The sequence below is a fragment of the Thermobia domestica genome, chromosome 14, assembly GCF_964235325.1.
Source record: "Thermobia domestica chromosome 14, izTheDome1.hap1.1, whole genome shotgun sequence".
In the NCBI taxonomy this organism is placed as follows: Eukaryota; Metazoa; Arthropoda; class Insecta; order Zygentoma; family Lepismatidae; genus Thermobia; species Thermobia domestica.
The window spans coordinates 166,850,894-166,871,772 of NC_137467.1; the positions used below are offsets into that span (position 1 = coordinate 166,850,894).

General features: G+C 36.0%; 1 protein-coding gene across 4 annotated transcripts in view; it reads left to right on the plus strand.

Annotated features, from left to right (window-relative positions):
- Positions 1–13,277, plus strand: part of msps (msps cytoskeleton-associated protein 5) — a 168,609-nt gene extending 155,332 nt beyond the window's left edge. For all 4 annotated transcript variants that reach the window (XM_081739143.1, XM_081739145.1, XM_081739146.1 and 1 more), the window contains 2 exons: positions 7,359–7,684; positions 12,661–13,277. In XM_081739143.1, coding sequence (XP_081595269.1) covers positions 7,359–7,684; positions 12,661–12,771 — 437 coding nt within the window. In that variant the 3' untranslated portion in view covers positions 12,772–13,277. The remainder of the gene's footprint in view (positions 1–7,358; positions 7,685–12,660) is intronic.
- The last annotated feature ends 7,602 nt before the right edge of the window (positions 13,278–20,879 follow it).

Here is a 20,879-nt window from a genome sequence, read left to right on the forward strand (position 1 = left end):
TCATTTTTACAGGATTGTATGGTAAGATATCAATCATTGTTATATGCACTACCGCTCAAAAGTTTTCGAACACCCCGGATTTTTGTAAGCATCTACTGTGATCTTATTTTGGCACGAGAACTTCACCGCCCTGCGTCGGATGTACTCTTACCTAAAGCATAGAATTTGACGACAGTTGAATCGAGGTCGAAGCGATACTGCAGATGATATGTCGAATTGTAATTTTTAAAACTGAGGCCAAAAAAAGAAGCTATTTCATATAGATATTATATAGAATAAACACAACTGTGCAAGGCAAGGCAACAAATTAGTTCTGTTGAACGATGTAGATACACTGGGGAAATGCAGTGACAAAAATTTGAAGAAAAAAGTCAGTTTTCCAAATTTTTCAGTTCTCTATACTTTATAGATATGCTGACTTAAAAAAAAAAAAATAATCTAAAAACGCCTTTCTTTGAAAAATGTTTAGGACGGTCTATATACATTCTTCTCTGCTTCTACGCTCGGTGGAAGGGTGTATAATGCTCGTCGCTACTTTTCAGCGAGTAATAATGGAGCATACGAAACTGTCATAAATACTTTTCAAAGTATGCTATATTTAGAGTTTTAAACGTTAGCATATCAACAAGTTATAAAGAACTGCAAAATGTGAAAAACTTCTTTCCCTTTCAAATGTTTGTCACTGCATTGACCCTCTGTATCTACACTTTGCAAACAAAACTAATATCTTGCCTCACCTACTGAAACTAACTAACTCTATGGCCTATGGAGCCCCGCGTTCACAAAACTCTCCATTGACTTCTATCCCTAGCCAACTGGATCCAGTTTCTAGTTTTTATTTCTATCTCTGCGAGATTCATCTTAGTATTGTCCTTCCATCTGCACCTAGCTTCCTAATGGTCGTTTTCCGATTGGTCTTCCAGTCAAGACTTTGAAAGCGTTTCTACTTCCATCCTAGGTATATGACCTGCTCAGCTAAGCCTCCTAGACTTGATGACCCTAACAGTGTTCGGTAAACCGTATAAATTATATAGTTCCTAGTTTTGAAGTTTCCGCCATTCCTCACCTTCCACACTTTTGTTTGTACTATGCAATATCTATATCAGATTATCTTTTTGATTTCAATTTTAAGAATTATAATTTGACACATCATCTGCAGTACCTCAGGCCTCGATTCAACTGTCGTCAAATCTGATGCTATAGGCGTACCTCTGACGTAGGGCGGTAAAGTTCTCATACCAAAATAATAGGATCATACCGGATGTTTACAAAAATCTGGGTGTTCGAAAATTTTGTGAACGATTGTATATAGTAGTTCACAAACGAACAACGTTGGTTAACAGCTATTTTTATTTTTTTAAAGTACGTTTTAGAATTGTGAGATATTCCATCCCATTATGCGTCACTGAAATTTATCTATATGAAAATCCGGTTCCATGTATATATCAGTTTATCCCATAAGCAATGTAGTGTTTTCGATGATCGCTGCAATGACGACATTTGACGAGTGAATAGTGAAGTAGATGGCACGTGCCATAACTGTGTCATATAGGGCACTTCATTGTGCAGAAGTGTGTAGGAGAACGGTCTATTCCACGTTTTGGAATTGTTTTGCATTTGATCATGGAAGTGTCGGAGGACTACATACGACATGTTATAATGTAACATGCTGTATGTAGTCATTTTATTCATTGTAGCTTTGGAAATATTCGACAGTAACACGTTGAACACTGCGCTATTTTATATTATTTTTGATATATATATATCTATCGGGTGTCTAAAAATGGCGCCCACGGACCAGAGAGGTCAAAATAAAACGAAAATGTTATATGATGGAATGCCCTCCGAGGCCTCCTCCAGCCGCTATAGGGAATCAAAATTTCACAATGTGGCAACGTCGCAGTGGAACTATTACCATTTCTCTACAAATCCATGAAACAGTTACATTGATTGTTATGGTAATAAGTGGTGCTAGTATCAACGTCTATTGACTTTAACTGTCATCTGGCAAGAATCGATGTAATTATTTGATGGATTGGTAGATGTAATCTATGGTTCTTTATCTGCGATGTTGCCACATAGTGCAATTCGCGTCTCCAGACGAGGTCCCGAAAAGTATACAAATATATATATTTTTTGGTTTATTTTGACTTACAGAATAGTGCTCTGTGATCCGTGGGCGCCATTTTTAGAACACCTGATATATATATATATATATATATATATATATATATATATATATATAAATGGGAAGCCATATAATTCTGTAGATGAAAAAAATAAATAAAATGCAATATTACTGGACCGTTAGCATAAAACCCTTCGAAGGGACCGCATCGATCCCTTCTAATGGGGAAGTCTCAACAAGATCGGATTTACGGCATCCTAAGAAAGTAACGATACAGAGTAGACATGTCGGTCCCATGGGACTGACGCGGTCCGTTGAGCAAACGTCCTGTCGATCCCATGGAGCGTACTTGGCGCTTATAAAACAAAATTGACCAAATATATGTTAATAATATTTGTGTAACAATTTTGGCAACGTAAGATCCCCTTTATGAAAAATGGGTCCTCTACCATTACGTCAGTAGGTACCTAAAAGGGTGCTGCAGGAACTGTGCCAAAACAAATCTACACCATACAAATTATAATGAGGGTTTGTGCAATGTCCGTGAGGTAATCTATTTTGAGCTCTTGCCACGTAACGAGTCAGTCAATGCAGGTGTCTTTTTTCAGCAGCTTGCATTCGTACGGATTGTATTATTGAAGAAATGTCCTGCTTTTGTTCATCCCAAGGGTATGTTCATTCATGGGATTACGTGCTCCCGCACACAAGGATCTGTGCTAAGATCGAGGAATATAGCTAGGGGAAAATCCTCCATCCGGCGCTTTTTAAATCAAATTTTGCACCAACATACTACTCTCCTTTTCGTGCCTGCAATTGTATATTTCCGGGAAAACACTGCCAAATGAGGATGATGTTCAATGAATAGTGAGTGTCCCAGTTCTTTTCCTCTAAAACTGGTGACTTCTTTCAGCGAGGCATTTAACATTGGTTCACAGGTGGCAGTGTTGTAGAGTCCGATGGAGACTATTTTCCTGACTAACAGTAGTGTTCCAGGTAAGTTAACGTTCCTCTTGACGGTACAGAAATACGTTATGAGATGACCTGGTATATAAGTAAAGCCTGTCGTGAATGTTTATGCACATAAATGAAGTTGTCATTGCTTTTATTGAAGAAAAAATTCAGGTAATATTTTCAACGTAGTTTTAAACCTGAACACTTGTCTCAATGCGTGTTTGCTGAAATGCATGCTTTTGGAATAGTCATGTAACACAGGATGAGTTGTATGAAAACACAGGCGAAGATTTTTTCCCTTTAGCTAATAGTTTAAATTTAAAACTGTTATTGTTACTATGTATATTTTTTTGAGTGCATGGGAGCATAATACGCATTTTTTTTTTTAATTTAGTAAATAATAATGATAATATGCTGCATATAGGCACATAGAAATTAAATTGAGTGCCATACAACTTTTTTCATATAGTCGCCGTACACATTCAAACTTCTAGTAAACAGTTTTTTTTTCTGTTCTTTCCTGTATGACGTTAATGTCTTAGTGTAGGACACAAAATTTCAGGTCTTCTAAATCCAGGAGGAAAAAAGAAGTTTGGTCATCATTTCACATTGGGTGGAAAAAAAAAGCGTTTAATCAGACTAAAATATTTGGTTATCCCCGGTCCTGGCGACCAGAAATTTCGCGCCCTGCCTTAGTAATAGATCAGTTTGTAATGAACTTGAAACAGCAAATTAGAGCTATGGTGCTGACAGCGTTTATGCGCGAATATTTACTCGTGCAACTAGGAATCTAGCCAGTTCACGCATCACACGTGACAGCCCTGCAGTCCTTACATGGTTCCAACAGTTTTTCATCTGGTCACATATAACAGTATGTTAAGAAACATATCCGTTCGAGATTGATGAGAACCCGTGAAAAAGTTGGCTTTCTACCTCCGCATTTTCAGAGGTACAGGTATAAAAATTGGAGCACGAGAACATGTTCGATTACAGCTGACAAGAACAGTACAAAAAACATAAGAGTGTACCTAACTTCTGTATCTCATAGTTTATTATACAAGATGCATTCAATAAATAACCGGAAAACTTGTACAAAAAATACAAAACTTCGACAAAGTTTGTGCTATTATTTTTTGGTGATGTCTTAGAACTATTATCAGATGGGTCTGGCACGCCTGCCTTGCAAACGGGATCCTGGGAATTAGTGAAACAAGGTGGCGGCACCCTTGCAGGTTTACACTAACGTGGAGCAGCGGATAAGTTCAACGCTTTGTCTCCCCATATCAACTCTCGGAATGTTGTTCTCCGTGACTGCACAGACTGAGCGTCCTGCACGGCGAATCTTCAACACTTCCTACACCCCTTTTGAACTTATCTGCCCACTCATACACTTGTGTTCGACTGAAACAACTTTCACCATATTGCAGTGTCATCCGACGGTGAATTTCGATTGGTTTCAATCCTTCAGCTAACAGAAATCTAATGACACTCTAGTGCTCCACGTTGATGCTAACCTGCAAGAGTGCCGCCATTTTGTTTCACTGATTTCACAGCATCCCGTTCTCGAGACAGGCGTTCCGGGCCCATCCCATAATAGTTCTAGGACCCCACCCAAAAATAACAAAGAAGCAGAAACTTTGTCGAACTTTTGTATTATTATTATTATTATTATTATTATTTTTATTTTTATTTTTTTAACTTTTCCGATTATGTATTGAATGGACCTTTATTTTCTTTAAACCCTCTAAATTCTATTATTCTTAGATTTATGTTCATCATTTGATTTTGTAAGTAACTTTCAAAGGGTACTAAATATTTCACGCTATCCATTAAAGTTCATCTGATCTTAAACGTGACTTAGTAGTAAGCCTTGACGAGCTTAATATGGTATGAAGTAATATGGCGTGCAAGCCTTTAATTCCCGAGTTAAGGATAATTAAATTTGTGATTTGGACTTACACAAATTTTCAAGGAGAACAAAATTGAAGAGACAAATTTTCAAGGAGAACAAAATTGAAGAAAAATGTCCATTGCTGGTTAGAACAAAAATACCTGGAACAAAGCTGTTAATGGAATGTATACTTAATAATAAAATTTTGTTAAAATGAAGGAAGGTCGAAATAACAAATAGTCAAACTCAATAAAAACTAGTGTTAAATAAAAACTATCAAAAATCAACAAAAATTTATGAAGAAAAAAAAAGCTTCCTGTTAACTTCTACTCTAAGTCTGAGGACCGCAAGTCAATCCCATATTGTGACCCCGTGTAGCGTAGACGCTAACCCCATTGTCTTTAGTGCGAGCGGTCCCAGGTTCGATTCCGGTGGGACACGGTCGAAAAAGCGTAAAAGGTTTTTCAGGCCAGTAAACCTGAATGAGGTTTTTCCTGGATTTTCGACTGGATGATACCTAACATATAGGTCCCGGCCGCTTTCTTCCTTCCCCCAATCCTATCTTCCTTCCGTTTCCTCGGATAGTGTGATCGCCGAGGAACATCATCCCTCATACGTGATGGGCTAACATGTCCATACATGCCGAAAGCCTGAAAATCTTAATACCTCCTCAATCCCTAATTTAGCTCTCATTGCCGACTAATACATTCCAGAAGCGCCTATAATTAGCCTACGCTGATAAAACCATAGACACACATTGAGAGCTACCACATAAAGGAAAGCCTTGAACAAGATTCAAGCTAAACGCCTAACCTAATTTAAAGCTTTAAACACTAGTCGCTTTAAGAAACAAGTCAGTGTTATAATTTTCCACATTAAACGCGCAATACACTTATAACTCTATCACACACAATATTCGTATTTCCATAAAAACCACATTACAGTAAAATTTTATTGATTTATACGTATTTCTGGACATTATCGGCATCTATGGCCTTAAGTGCGTCATGTATGAGGGATGACGTTTCTTGGCGAGCACACTATCCGGGAATGGGAGAAGGAACAAAGCAGCTCAGGACTTGTATGTTAGGTACTATCCCGGCATTTGCCACTCAGGATGGCTGGCTTGCAAAAACGGTTACACTTTTCTTAAGTCAGCTATAGTGTATTTCCTAAATTAATATCATAATAACAATAATAACTAAAATTTATTTATTATTAACACTAAATAGAACAAACTTAATTTTCTCGGAGGAAATGATATAGAATAAACAATGAAACTTCCAGTTAATTTCGAAGAAAAAGATCCTCATATAAATCAATGGTTCAAAAACGAGGAACATATAATTCAATGGTTCAGAACAAAGATTGTATAAATTAGTGGTTAAAAAACAGATCATATAAATCAATGGTTCAAAAACGAAGATAATATAAATCAGTGGTTCAAAAACAAATAATATAAATCACTGGTTCAAAAACAAAAATCATATAAATGAGTGGTTCAAAAACAAAGGTAATATAAATCAATGGTTCAAAATCAAAGGTCATATAAATCAATGGTTCAAAATCAAAGGTCATATAAATCAGTGGTTCAAAAACATAGGTAATATAAATCATTGGTTCAAAAACAAAGGCTAAAATCAGTGGTTCAGCAATGAAGGTCGTATAAATCAATGGTTCAAAAACAAAGATCTTATAAATCAGTAGTTCAAAATCAAAAATCTTATAAATAAATGGTTCAGAAACAAAGATCTTATAAGTCAATGGTTCAAAAATAAATTCACACTCACAGGTATTCAGCACTGTTAATATATAATGAAGTGATAAAATTAGAATAATCATTGTAATGATCTTCTTTAACAGCACTAAGGAAGATCAAAATTTTACGACTAGCTCTGTGATGTCAGTAGAAACACCCCATAAACTAATTAATAATTACACTAGACGTTAAGTATTAAATCAATACTGAAAAATAATAATAAAAAAGTTACTATTTATTTTGAAAATGAAATTCAGTGTGTAACATACTTTTAGCTGAATATTGGAAAACTGAGCCTTAGAAAGCAACACTGATGAAACAAATTGTAAGTGCTGATTCTTTAGAAGAACTATTTAGTGAAACACATGTTATTACTGCATATATACAGTCGTTAGCAAAAGTACACGAGCACCGCTACATGTTCTTTAATTCATATCTTAATGTGCACTTTTGCTTGCGACTGTCTTAAATATTGAGAGAAAATATAACTAATATGTGATCCAGCAAGGAATCAGATAAATTTTCGTAAATTTTCATTGACAACCAATCCTTCATTTGCTACTTATTTCTGTTTTCCTATAGTGATATTGTATGACAATAATTTTAAAATGTATCTACTATATTTGCAGGTGTGTTAGATTCGGCAGCGATTACGCCCTGCAGCGATTCCGGAGAGGGTGGAGCAGCTTATTTGGAGCGCCTTCATGCCATTCGAGCACGGTTCGGAGGCGTGCAAGATAATCTCAAAGGTGGTGTTACTGGTTCTGCTGAGGACCTATTTAATGACGGAAATTCCAGAAATGCCATGTACTACTTAGAGCGATTACGAACTCTTCAGGCGCAGGCGGGCCTTAATCCGACCCAACTAGATCAGAAGCTTAGGCCGCAACATATCCACAATGACAACAGAATCACATCAGATGAAAACTCAAATAGCAAACAGAAAGATGAAGAGGTAAGCTGTCTCTTTTATGATGGAAAAATCTACTATCAGTAGAAGGTTAGTGTTCGAAGTTATTTTTCTGGTATACTATGTCCGGTTTGGGTATATCAAATAATGGGAAATTGTCGATGTATTTTTAAGATTTTCATTATGTTTTACGTCTGATCGTTGAATTTGACAACATATTTTCACATTCTTTTCTAAATAACACGATAAATATCAATGGCTTTCAACCTTTCTGTACTCGGGGACCAGCAAAAGACAGATACTTTGGACATCGGTTAGCAAAAGACAGATATCTTGGACATCGGTTAGCAAAAGACAGATATCTTGGACATCGGTTAGCAAAAGACAGATACTTTGGACATCAGTTAGCAAAAGACAGATATCTTGAACATCGGTTAGCAAAAGACAGATATTTTGGACATCGGTTAGCAAAAGACAGATATTTTGGACATCGGTTAGCAAAAGACAGATATCTTGGACATCGGTTAGCAAAAGACAGATATCTTGGACATCGGTTAGCAAAAGACAGATATCTTGGACATCGGTTAGCAAAAGACATATTTTGGACATCGGTTAGCAAAAGATAGATATCTTGGACATTGGTTAGCAAAAGACAGATATCTTGGACATCGGTTAAGTAAAATTCATTACATGTAGTGGTCTCGAATTACAGTTTAGTCTCGAAAACTCAGCCTAATGTGAACCGAAGGGTGGCTGAGTTTGTGAAAATGCCCGGAATATCGGGAATGGGGTTAAAAAAGAATAAGTACGAGTGTTCTCTCAGAAAATACAGTACTGAACTTGAATGTATTGGTTGCTTGAGGATCAACAGAGAATAAACTGCCCAAATACCGTTAAACAAAGGAAAAGTACGTTTTATGAAGGTATAGAGCCTTTATTATACATGAAAATGAAAATTAATGAATACACATTGTACACGCTCTGCCAGGGTGTGGCCGAATTAGCCGGACTTCCGGGTTATCGAGTGCCAAGTTTTAGGGGCTCTACTGTGTATTCTCGGTAGAACTCATCCTTGGATGAAAACGGAAGGGGGGGGGGGGATAGGTTCGGTAAGAAAGACTCAGTGAGAGCTCATGATACTAAGCAAAATAACTTCGTCTCCGACAGTTGAAAACTACCAGAATATATTGAAGCGTTTTAGCGTAGATTGTTAGTACTTGTAAAATTATGTACTTTAAAATAGAGGGTATATTCAATAAGTTTCTCTTAGCAGTATGTCTTTAATTTGTAATAATAATAATAATAATAATAGTATTTTACCCTTTATTTATTGCTTCTAAGATGCAATAAATAAAGGACAAGTGAACGAGAAATTGAATAGGTACTCACGTAGCTCTCCTGCATTAGCTATTTACGTGGATCTAAGATGCCATCGAATCGAATGGGCAACCCAAATTTAAAAGTTAGTCATAAGAGAAGTCTCTGCATAAGTGGTACAGCTGTTAATTTATAATTAACTATCACAACAGAGTTTATAGTTTATTCTTACTTGACACACTTACTGTGAAAGAAATTGCTGTACTACTGCACAAAATAAACTTTGACATACTACTTTAATTGGTTGAAAATAGCCACATAAGATGTTCTTTTGTGTTTGACTTTCATTCCGTGATCACCGAATTAAAACGCTCTGTGCAATATTAGGCCAATAATAAATATAACAAACCTCTCGCCGCTGGTTTAGTGTCTGGCTGTGTATTTGGTGCACGTGGTTCTAGGTCCGATTCTCGATGGGAGAGTACTAAAATGTTATTTCACAACCATTCATATCATTAATCATCTGTCTCCTTTAGCCTAAAGGGCATATCCGTGAGACGTTAAAAAAAAATAATTTTTAATAGATATAGTGCAATCGAATTTGCAGCAATCAGCTGTGACATAGGAAACTATAAATTTGAATGAAGCTACCGATAAACTACAGATTCAGATTGTACTCGAATCTGATGCACACCATCATTTCGGATACTAAATATGAAGAAAGAAAAAAAAAGCGCATTTGATTTGCGGAAGTATGGTACTCTAGATTGTTCGAAAAATAATATTAAACGTCGAACTTTCGCTGACAGCATTGCTGAAACATACAAAGTGTGTACCAAAAGTATATGCCATTTACCTATAACTCCGATCATGTTCAATATTTGAGTGAGACCTCGTCACGTTTCAACGTAATCTCCGCCCACCTCCACACACCATCGTAGTCTGCGTATCCACATTTCAAAAGTATCTGTGGCGGACACGGTGGCTCAGTTGTAGAGCGCTTATCTGTGGTGTGTGGGGTCCCTAGTTCGATTCCCGGCAACGTTTGTAGTGAACGACATCTTCAGTTGATTCCCCGTAATTTACACACCGACTTCCGCACAGTACAGTCACCAAAGACAGTGGCCCCACAAACATCCTTCTCTTGACGATGAACATTGATGCGTATTTAACGTGTAAGATAATGTCTTTATTAGGCACCTGTACGGTGAAATCCGTCATTTTAGATCGGCATCAAAGAAGGCTTTCTTTCATATGTGAATGCATGAAAAACAAACGTATTGACAAGCTTGAAATTTTGTACAGATAAGTTTTAAAGTCCAACGTTAATTCAGGTTTATTTAAATCAATTCACTGTTACTAGCTTTTGAACTATGCCAAAACTGCACGTACTTTTTTGGTACGCAACTCGTAGGTAAGCGGCATTCCCCTGTTTTATGGACTAATGTAAACATTTATTTACAATATATTCCGTCTCCACTTGAACCGTTCCTGTGTCGTCAATGCACACAGTTATCAGCGAAAATTGAACGTTTAATATGATTTTGAAGCACCTATAATTATTTAGGGGAGCTAAGTGAGTACCTTTGGAATTTATTGATAAGATTGTTCTTCAAGCAGTTTACATTATACAGTGAAACCTCTCATAACGCACACCTCTATAATACGGACAGATATTTTTGGCCCGGCAAAAACATATGTTCTCTTACGGAACAAAACTCTCCCTTTTACGGACACTCTCAGATACGGACGCGGACAGTCCTTTCCCGCCTCCCAAACATTTCAATAACCTCTTCATAACGGACAGAAATTATTCTCGGTTCTGCGATACACACACACACACACACACACACACACACATGTTTCTTCTGCAATCGTACTGAGGATTCTCAGTGGACGCTTGCTAGAGTTTTATTAGCCTTGTAGAAGAAATAGCATGCTTTTTTTGCTAAACAAAAGTTTATCCCATTGGTTTATTCCTAACGCATCTTTTGAGAAGGTTCTGAGAATTTGAAATAAATGAAAAATGCTTACAGTGTGATGACATGTACTTAAGAATATTACCATACACGCATTATCTTTCGCAGTATACGAATATATTAATACCCCCCAACAATAATATTATTTAACAGAAACGAATTTCTGCTTCATCCCTCCCAGTAACTCAAATACGTACTAAATAAAGTATTTTCATATTGAATTTTACGTATTACGCTCATACAAAATGTATTTTCTGTGTATTACTGCATACAATTACCGTTGTGAGAAATTAAATTTCTGTAACATCTCTGTAACGGATAAAAATTCATGTCCCATTGGTGTCCGTTATTCAGAGGTTTCACTGTAATAGGTAAGTGAAAAACTTCTTTTCTACACATTATACAAACATCCGTCGAATTATATGTTTAAATAAATACGTCTGTAAGGTAATTGGTAGCGTGATCTACGGTTTGGTGGCGTGTTGTTGAACAATGGAAAAATCCTGAAAACACGTTATTTTTAGATCATAGCATTTTGTAATTATCAAATTTTTATATCATTTGTGACATTTTGTAATACATTTTGATTCTTTACTTTAAAATTTATTTTATAAGATGAAAAAACTATTCAGCTCGAGTAAAATCAGTGATAGTTTCATGAACAAACAGAATATCTTTTTTAAAATTTAAGTATTCTGCCATTATTGGCAGGTCACTTTGCCGCAACTGAGAAGCTTCCATGTTTCACGGTCTTCTGCTAACCTCTTCGTCTTCACGTATGATTTTTCTATTAGATATCGTTCATTAATTGTAGTTCCTTTGCTCCCTCCCTCTAGCACGTCCCTCAGGATAGAGTTGCTTAGCCAATGTCCCAACTAGTTTCTCTTCCTCCTCCTCATTCGTTTTCCGCTTGATCCACCTAAATTATCTTCATTATTCTTCACACCCACATTTCGAAAGCTTGCAGTCGTTTTTCATCTTTTAAGTAATGCCCAGGTTTCTGACCCATACTCTACACTACAGTACTCCACACGAAGCATTTTATGAGTCTTTTTCTCAACTCTTTATTCAAGGTTCCACAAAATAGTATTTTCTTCCTCCTAAAGGCTTCTTTCGCTATTCCTATCTTTGCTTTTATTTCACGTTCACACTTCGTCACTAATAATACTACCTAGGTATTGAAAGTTAGTCACCCGTTCTATTTTCTTTCCGCCTATATTTGACACCGATTCCTTCGGTATACCATAAAAACTTCCAGTTTACACTGGTTCGATCCTATCTCACGCCAAGTGGACTTTGTAGTGACAAACACCTTGTGCGTGGATTTTCTCGGGGTTCTTCCGTTTCCTCCTACTTCATCCCATTATTCCATTCATTTCTCATCACTGTCTCCTTTAGCGTACACGGCATAAGCGAGGAATGTAAAACTGAAAAAATTAGCAATTTACAGTTTTATTTAACAATTATTGTTTTGCTTCCTGACAGCCGTGAACAATTGAAACAACAGGATTTTATCTGTGATATTTAAGGCCTTTTGTTATAACACAATATTGCCTTGATTTAAATCATTTAATTGCAAGCGACGTCTGTTAGTGTGATTATTTATTAGAATTATTCTGATGCACAAACCGGAAAGTATATAGTTTGTTATTAGGATACTTGTTTGACGTGAGATTGATTAACATGATTTAAGATTGTAATATGAAGTTTTGTGTCTATTTTCAGCTCGTATGTTCGATGCCACGCAGTCGAAGTACAGATGGCATTAGCGGCAATGCAGCCGAAGTAGAGGCTCTGCGTAAAAGGTTGGAAAAAGTTAAAAGTGCAGCTAGATAAGATTTACTACTTTTCGACCCCAATTTATCAGCTACGTCAGTGATAGTGTACCAGCTGCACCAAGTTAATCCTTGCTGTATGTTAAAAAGAAGAAAAAAGAAAAAAAACGGCACAGCTAAGAACAAAATAGTTTAGAACCATTATTTATATAATCAGCATTTGCAGCGGTGATGGTCAGTCACTGTGCTCGCTGATTCAGATTATATATATATACTATACATATATATAAATAATAATAATATTTTGATAACATGTTTTTGATCGGGTGTGATGCACTGTCACCAGTGAAAGATTTTTCGTGAATCTTTCCTGCGTTGAATTACGTAGTGTCTATATATGACACATGTTTATTACACATGTGTGTGGTTGAGTGCGCGTGTGCATATATGCATGGTTGAGTGATAATATTTGAACGGAAGACTGATCTCCAGAATGTACATATTTATTTAACTTCTTAGCTGTCCTTGTCCTGTCCTTTGAAACGTCCCCTCTCCTCTTGTTTTTTTTTTTTAAACAATGTTGTTTTGCATAGTAAAAAGTGGAGCTGGGCTTGTTTTGTCCTCGAAGACATGTTGATTATTTTGTTAGCAATAATTAATTATGGCCAGAAACAGCTTCACTTGTTGCATTTTTTATTATTAATTGTTTTGTGTTGTCAGCATTTAAAGGGTATTTTTCTTGAAGAAAAAGACATTTTCACGGTATTTAATCTTAACAATTAGGAAGGATTTTATATAAATCTTTAAATAGCAATTGTATGCTATGCATTAACTTCTAACATGTAAAAAAAATATCATGTATAAAGGAACATGTGTCCTCCAACGTCTGTCCTGTACATATATATAATATATTTTCATCATTTGTGTGTAGTGAGAGTTCTGTATTGTGGCCCAGTTAGTATGTATCATCATAACATGCTTTGTAATAATCAGCCAGTTTTTGGCCACAGATTCTTAAAATAAATTCCCTAAATACTAAAAAAAAAAATTACAGTGCTGAAGCATTCTTTTGGAGTATTGTCTGCCTGTTTTTGTTTGTTTACTGAAGCCAGTAAACTGCTGACAATATATATCAAAGGGTTTTATTTTACATTTTTCTTTACCCTTAAAAATGGACGTATTCCTGATTTATATTTACATTGGAGGAGAATGTTTTGTACATGTACTCAAAATTATTATTATTTTTAAAACATAAGTTTTTTTTTTTTAGTTTATTGTAAAAACATCGTAATATTAGTTTAATTCCTTTTCGTTCTGGGAAGCTGAATCAAAATTATTTCTGTCAGTGTCCTATTAACTCCTTTCAAAACTTCGTAACTTTATGTGATGTAAATACAAGGAGTGTTCAAATGAAAGGTACGAAACGTACAAACCAAATCAGTTGAAACGCCGCTTTGGGAGAACGTAGCGCGACATCTAGGAAAGAGAATGAAATGTCCGGCGTAGTTGTGTGCATGCGCGGACGCGCTCACATGACGCAGGAGAGAATCAGGCTGTTATGTGTTCCGTCCAATTGTAGCAGCAGTGCGTGTGAGGAAATCGTGGCGTTCATATTGAAAAATTCGACGATTGAAGTGCAGGTAAGTGTTATCAGATTTCTCACTGCGGAAGGCGTTAAACCGGCCGATATTAATCGCCGAATGGTGACTGTATACGGAGAAACTGTGCTCACAGAGGAAATGGTTCTGTTCCATGATAACGCTCGTCCACAGGTCTCCTAGGCTACACAAAGTGTACATCCTACAGCCCGGACATATTGTTCTGCGACTTCCGTCTGTTTGGTCCGCTATTAAAAAAAAAAAAAATAAAATAAAAAAAAAAAATAAATAAAAAATAAAATAAAATAAAGAACAACTCAAAGGGAAGCGCTTGAACTCAGACGAGATCTGAAGGACACACTGGAGGACTGGCTGCAATCACAGACACAGGAATTCTGGGAACAGGGAATCCTTCGTCTCGTGAAACAATGGGATAGTTGAGCTCAGGCCTTTGGTGATTACTTTTGAATACAGTCTTCGATTATACTTACAGTGTCGTTTCGTACCTTTTTTATTTGAACAACCTTCGTAATATCTTAAGAGTGAAATTTTGTGGATACGTAAGATATTTCGTAAAACCGGCTTATGGGAACTGAGGTAAATCAAGAGATAATAATGGACTCAAAAAGATTCTCTTTAATCGCTTTCTTAATCATAAAAATTTGTTTGCGAGTAGTCAACATAGCATAAAAAGTACCAAGATAATACATTATTTCTAGAGTATTACAGACAATTTTATGTCAAGTGAGACTTTATATTTGTAAGTTGAAATATTCAAGTGAAAATTTTCGCTCGTCTGAAGAAAGAAAGAAAATAAGTAAAGTTATCGTAAACATTTAAATATTGGCATTTCTGTTGGTCTTCTGATGTTTGTTAATATGTTGTTAATATGAAGTTAATAAGTTTAGAATACGGTGCGAGCTCTCTCGGGTTTGATGTTGAAAATGTGTAAAACACTTTTTCAGGCCAACTACCCTGAATGAGGTTTTCCTTATTCACACGGCAAATGCCGGGCTGGTATCTAACTTACAGGTCCCAGGCCGCTTCCGTCCTTCTCCAGTCCTTTCTTCCTTCCCTTTCCCCGGGTGGTATGCTCGTCGAGGGACATCATTCCTCAAAACATGACGGGCTAAATGGCCATCTATCTAAATCCTAAATAAGTTTAGAATTGAAAATAATAATAAACGGACAGCATCCATATTATGACGAAGTCTGTGATTTTGTGAAACAGAAGAAAGTTTCTAAACTACGGGGATCACAACAGGCAGTTGTCGAACTAAGGTGGAGAATACGTTTTAGAGCATCAAATGATTGTGAAGGGAGAGAGAAATCTTAAGATCTGGGGAATTAAGAATTTTAAAAATCTTCAGCTTCCGAGACGGGTTTCGAACCACGAACCCCTGAGCTGTCGAACCATGATTTTATCCATTCAGACACGGAGAACTCTACACAGTTTTCCATATACTTTTTCTTTGCTGAGTTGAGAAACTAATAGAATGGAATATTCCAAAGTTGCACCGTTAACATTGAACGAAGCCGTCCTGTAGCTTAATTATAGGGTGCATGTGCATAATGAACTTTCCCTTGTTCAGGAACTTTTTAAGGCAGGAAAAGTTTGTTACTACTGTGTCAATTGAGTTATATTTGATAGGACTGTCTGATAAAGTAGTGCCAAATACTCAGCCATAAATAACTTTTTTCTCCGAAGATCTAAGGGCAAATGAAACAAATCGTCGTAAGCATGCTAGACTTTTGAAAAGAACAAGCAGGGGCGTCATTTCAGACTTCGCGTGAGGAAGGGGGGGGGGCAAGAACACCACCGATATAAGACTTTCATGTTTTGTACTAGTATATTAGTAGACAATTGATTAAGGTACGTATATGTATTCCTCAAACTCGTAGGGGATCAATTGCCCCCTCCTACCCCCCTTAAATGACGCCCCTGAAACAAGTTTATAAAAAAACAATGGAAATGTTCATAAATGTATCACTTTTTACGAGATTGAAATCCTGGAATAGCTACTCTCATAGTGTGCGTTCCAGCATTTCAATTTTGAATTAAATGTAGTCGCAGCTAATTTAAGCTGAAATTATTTTCAAATATGAGGTTTGTTATTATATGCTTTTCTTTAACTTTGATATTAAATCTTAAAACCTTAATTTAACTCGTTTGCCTACGTCATATCATGAAGTTTTGCACAGAGACGACAGTCGGGCGGTAATACAATAATCCATTGTTACTGTAATATATTTATATATCTTTAGAAATTTTTGACTCAGAAAAAGTATACAATGAACCGTACGATGCACAGGGTGTCTACTGGTCATGAAAGTCATGAAAGTCATGAAAAAGTCATATATTTTGCTTAGTGGTCATGAAAGCCATGAAAAAGTCCTTTATTTACCCAACTGGTCATGAAAATCTGAAATCTCAGAGTATATTTTTATACTTCATACTTTTATACCTCATACTGCATGTACTGAAACAGTTGTATCAGGTCAGTAATTGTGAGAATTTCCCCCACCAGTTAGTGCTGGCTAACTGGTACTTTAGTGTCTTCCTAGCTGCTGCCCATTTCATATGCTAGTCTCTGTAATATAGTAACAACTTTTTACTGTCCAACTTTCTGATCTGCTATTTCTTTACTTCTAAGAAATGTAAATTGTGTATTTTTGGAACTGAAATGTAAAGCTCTCAGTAACTTCAGAACTTGATGGAATTGATGTTCAAATTAACTCATTGAAAAAGAAGTTGAACTTGTGATATTCAATCAAGATGTCCATTTTTGTGTTCACTTTTTTTTTAAGTTTTGATGTGATACTAGTATGCAGACTGTGAGGAAAAAAAAATATTTGTAAAAGTACCCTTGAAAAAAGAGAAGAAAGAAGGCATCTACCCCATCCAGGATGAAGGTTCCATTATGAACAAATTCAGTAGGTCTTATCAGTATGTTTATGTACGCTAATTTCAAATATGACACGATGGAAAAGAATTGTATATTTACGTAATCAGTCTTTTCTTATAAACGAAAATTATAAATTTAAAATTCAGAGTACATAAAATGCAGATAAAAAACCTAGCTGAATGTAACGGGACTGTTCACAATATTTTTTTAAATCTATAGAACCTGGTAAGCCTTAAACCCATACTTGAACCGCAATTAAAAATGTGTTTACTGCCTTTTAAATTGCTCTTGCATTTTAAAATTAGTTGTCAGCTAATCGACATTATGTACATAATGTGATCTTCATCTTAACCGATGCACTACTGATGGTAGGTGTTTATTATTACTAATGGTAAATTTTTATCGCCATGGTCATGAAAATTTGAACAAAAAGGTCATGAAAAGTCATGAAAGAGTCATGAATTTACTTTCTGGTATTCTAGTAGACACCCTGATGCAACATGGACTGAAGGAATTTCAAACGTATTTAGTATACGTATAAATTACTTCTGAAAAATATACTGTGGGGGAAGGGGGGTAAGAAACAACCATTCCTAGGAGGGGAAGGTGTGACGTAAAAGTAATAGAATGCGATTGATATTAGTGTCGAATTCATAGCTTTCGGGGTCGCAAGCAAACGGGGCAAGAGTTCGTTATTAATTTGGACTTAAAATTTTTGTAACGAATTCTAAAAGCCGCGAATAGTAGAAAGTAACTTTTAAAGAAAGAAATATAATGCACTTCCATTTTATCTAATAAGTGAAATATTTAGAGCACTTTTATTATTTTAAACAGTGATCTAAACCTTTTCAGTATTTTACACAAGTAGTCCGAAGAAATAAATTATTGTTTTCGAATCAGGGGAAAATTATAAATATAATCTAATTAAATCGTCCCTCTGTTGTAAGGAGTTATAGATCGGAATTGCACATGATACAAGGGATTTTCCCGAAGTTTTTTTCGATTATGTGTCTCATTTATGTCTGATCTACACCACTTTAAAAAAAGAATTAAAACTATCTTTCTATTTTCAGGCATATAGCCGGGACACATTTAAAGCACGCAAGAACATGGAATCAAATTTACTTTATTTTGAATATCGTTGTGTGCATTTTCACATATTTAAGTACTTTAGTTCGTCCAAATCCTTGTTAGGCCACAACTGGTCCCTCAATCCTCGCGGCGACAATCTTCCCATGTGCAGAGGTGAGGCTTGACCTAGACATAAGGTAGTGTCTGTTATTTATGAATTTGTTGGAATGAATAGAAACATTTCTTGATATAACTGTTCAATGTAGCGATCTTAATTTTGAAGAAAATACAGTGTTAGATATTTAAGGAATAATAGGGGCAATGTAGAGCGAAATAGGGCAAAGTAATTTTTGCTGAAATTGACGCAATGACTCCCAAATAAATTTCACATTTTTCGTTTCAGTTATATCTCTAACATTGATGAGCATTTTGCCTAACATCTAGTCTCGATATACAGGATGTTTCCAAACAACAGACAACGTTTGGGAGGTGATTACTGACACCAAGATAAGACAAAAAGTATAGACCAACCTTGGTGCACAAATGCTTTTTTTCAGAGTTATAGGCTGCCGAAAACATGAAAAAATAAACTTTAAAAGTCCATAGCCCCAAAACTATGGGACCTACTGTAGTCGGGTCTACCAAGTGAACTTTGTGGTGGACAAACACCGTTTGCGTGTTTCCTCGGGGATCTCCCGTTTCCTCTCACTTTCTTCATTCCACCATTTCATTCATTTCTCATCATCACAGTCTCTCTTAGCCTAGCCGGCATAATCGTGGGACGTAAAACTCCAAAATTTCATTTAATTTTTTTCAAGACTTCACTTAGGAATTATGTGCGCTATCCAAAAATACATGTTTCAGAATCCTGCGGTACTCGCGCAACATTTTTATAGAGGGAGTTTGGCTACGAGCATATAATTTGAAGTACTCATCAACTACGTCTATAGGAATTGTTGAAGGATTGTGAAACTTCGATATTTTGATGGGGCACGTACTATTTCCTAAGTGAAGTCTTGACCCTACTACGGTAGGTCACATAGTTTTGAAGCTATGAACCTTTAAAGTTCATGTTTTCGGCAGCCTATAACTCCGAAAGGAAGCATTTGTGCACCCAGGTTGGTCTATACTTTTTGCCTTATCTTGGTGTCAGGAATCACCTCCCAAACGTCGGTGTTGTTTTGAAACACACTGTTAAGTTAATTGGGATTGCGTCCCTACTGATTCAACTTCTGATATTGTAGAATACTTACTCTATAATGAGGAGTTCTTAAGTAGTTGAGCATAAGTTTAAATATGGTACATACATATATACATAAAAAATCGTGTTTTTTGAAAAAAAAAATAGTGGTGGGAATTGTGAATGCCTTTACCACCGTCACTGTGCTTCACTTCTTGCCGACTCATATAATTTTCAATTGTTCTGTAAAGTCCGTCCGTCCGTATATTCTAGCTCTGAAACTTTAAGTTGATTTGAATTGAGTTTAGCGTTCTTTTCACCAGCGAGGCTATGTGAAACGTGGACCTAGAGCTTAACGTGGGATCCGAACTGCATGAGCTTGGAATCGAACCCGGATTTCCCCACACGAAAGGGCGTATACTACCCGCTGAGCTACGGAGCTCGAAATCCTTTAGGCAAAGCTGCGAGAGACGTAGGACGGTAGGGAAAATTTAAAACAATATTTTGATTTAAACTAACATAAGAATAAAGAACAATGGCAGGATGAGTAAAAACTTGATTTGACTGACTTCGAAATTATGTCTGTAAAAATTCACGATGTGATGGAAAGTACAGAAACAATCATAACGTACGTACATCACATTGCTAGTAGGGCAGTATAGCAAAGTGGCATAAGCAACATTTGTATTTTGTAACTTCTTGGGAAACTCAATTTTTCATTTGTGTTTTTTCTTCTTTTTATTGCCAGACGGGGAGTCCCCTGAATCGATATCGTTTTGTAAGGAATTCAGTCGCTTTTGGTTGCTGAAAGGAAACAAAAGATTGCGCACTTTATATGCGTTCATCGAAAGAAAATTTAGGGTTCTATGAATTAATTTTTGTAAACAATGTATTATTTTATTTTTTGCTGTTACACTTGAATCTATCTTTGTTGATATATTGATTTTAATAAACTGTATTCTTTGAATTCTTAATGCAATTTCATCTTCTTCGAATCATATATAAAATAGAATCAAAATTGTTTAAATCTCAATGTAAAGCTTTATTCAATACGCAATAGGTATAGGGAAAATTTCGATACAGTGAATCTGGTTGAGTTACATTTTTTTACGCCCTTGTTATGAAACACCAAGGTTATGAAGGATAGAATTTACTATTTATCATTTTTGGATTTTGAAGGTAAATTTTATCCTTTGAGTCAAGCAACTACTGCATCATCACTATTTATCCTAGGATTTTGGTTCGTACCTCATTTTCTTCAGAATAAAGCAACCTTCCAAATGGTACCATTCATATGCCCGTGTCATGTACCTAAAAAGGCGAATTTTAGGAAAATTGGTAAATTTTTATTTTAAAAAAGTCCCTTTTTCAAAAGTTTAGGCCCCTCTGGACCGCACCCTGTGTTAACGTGAAT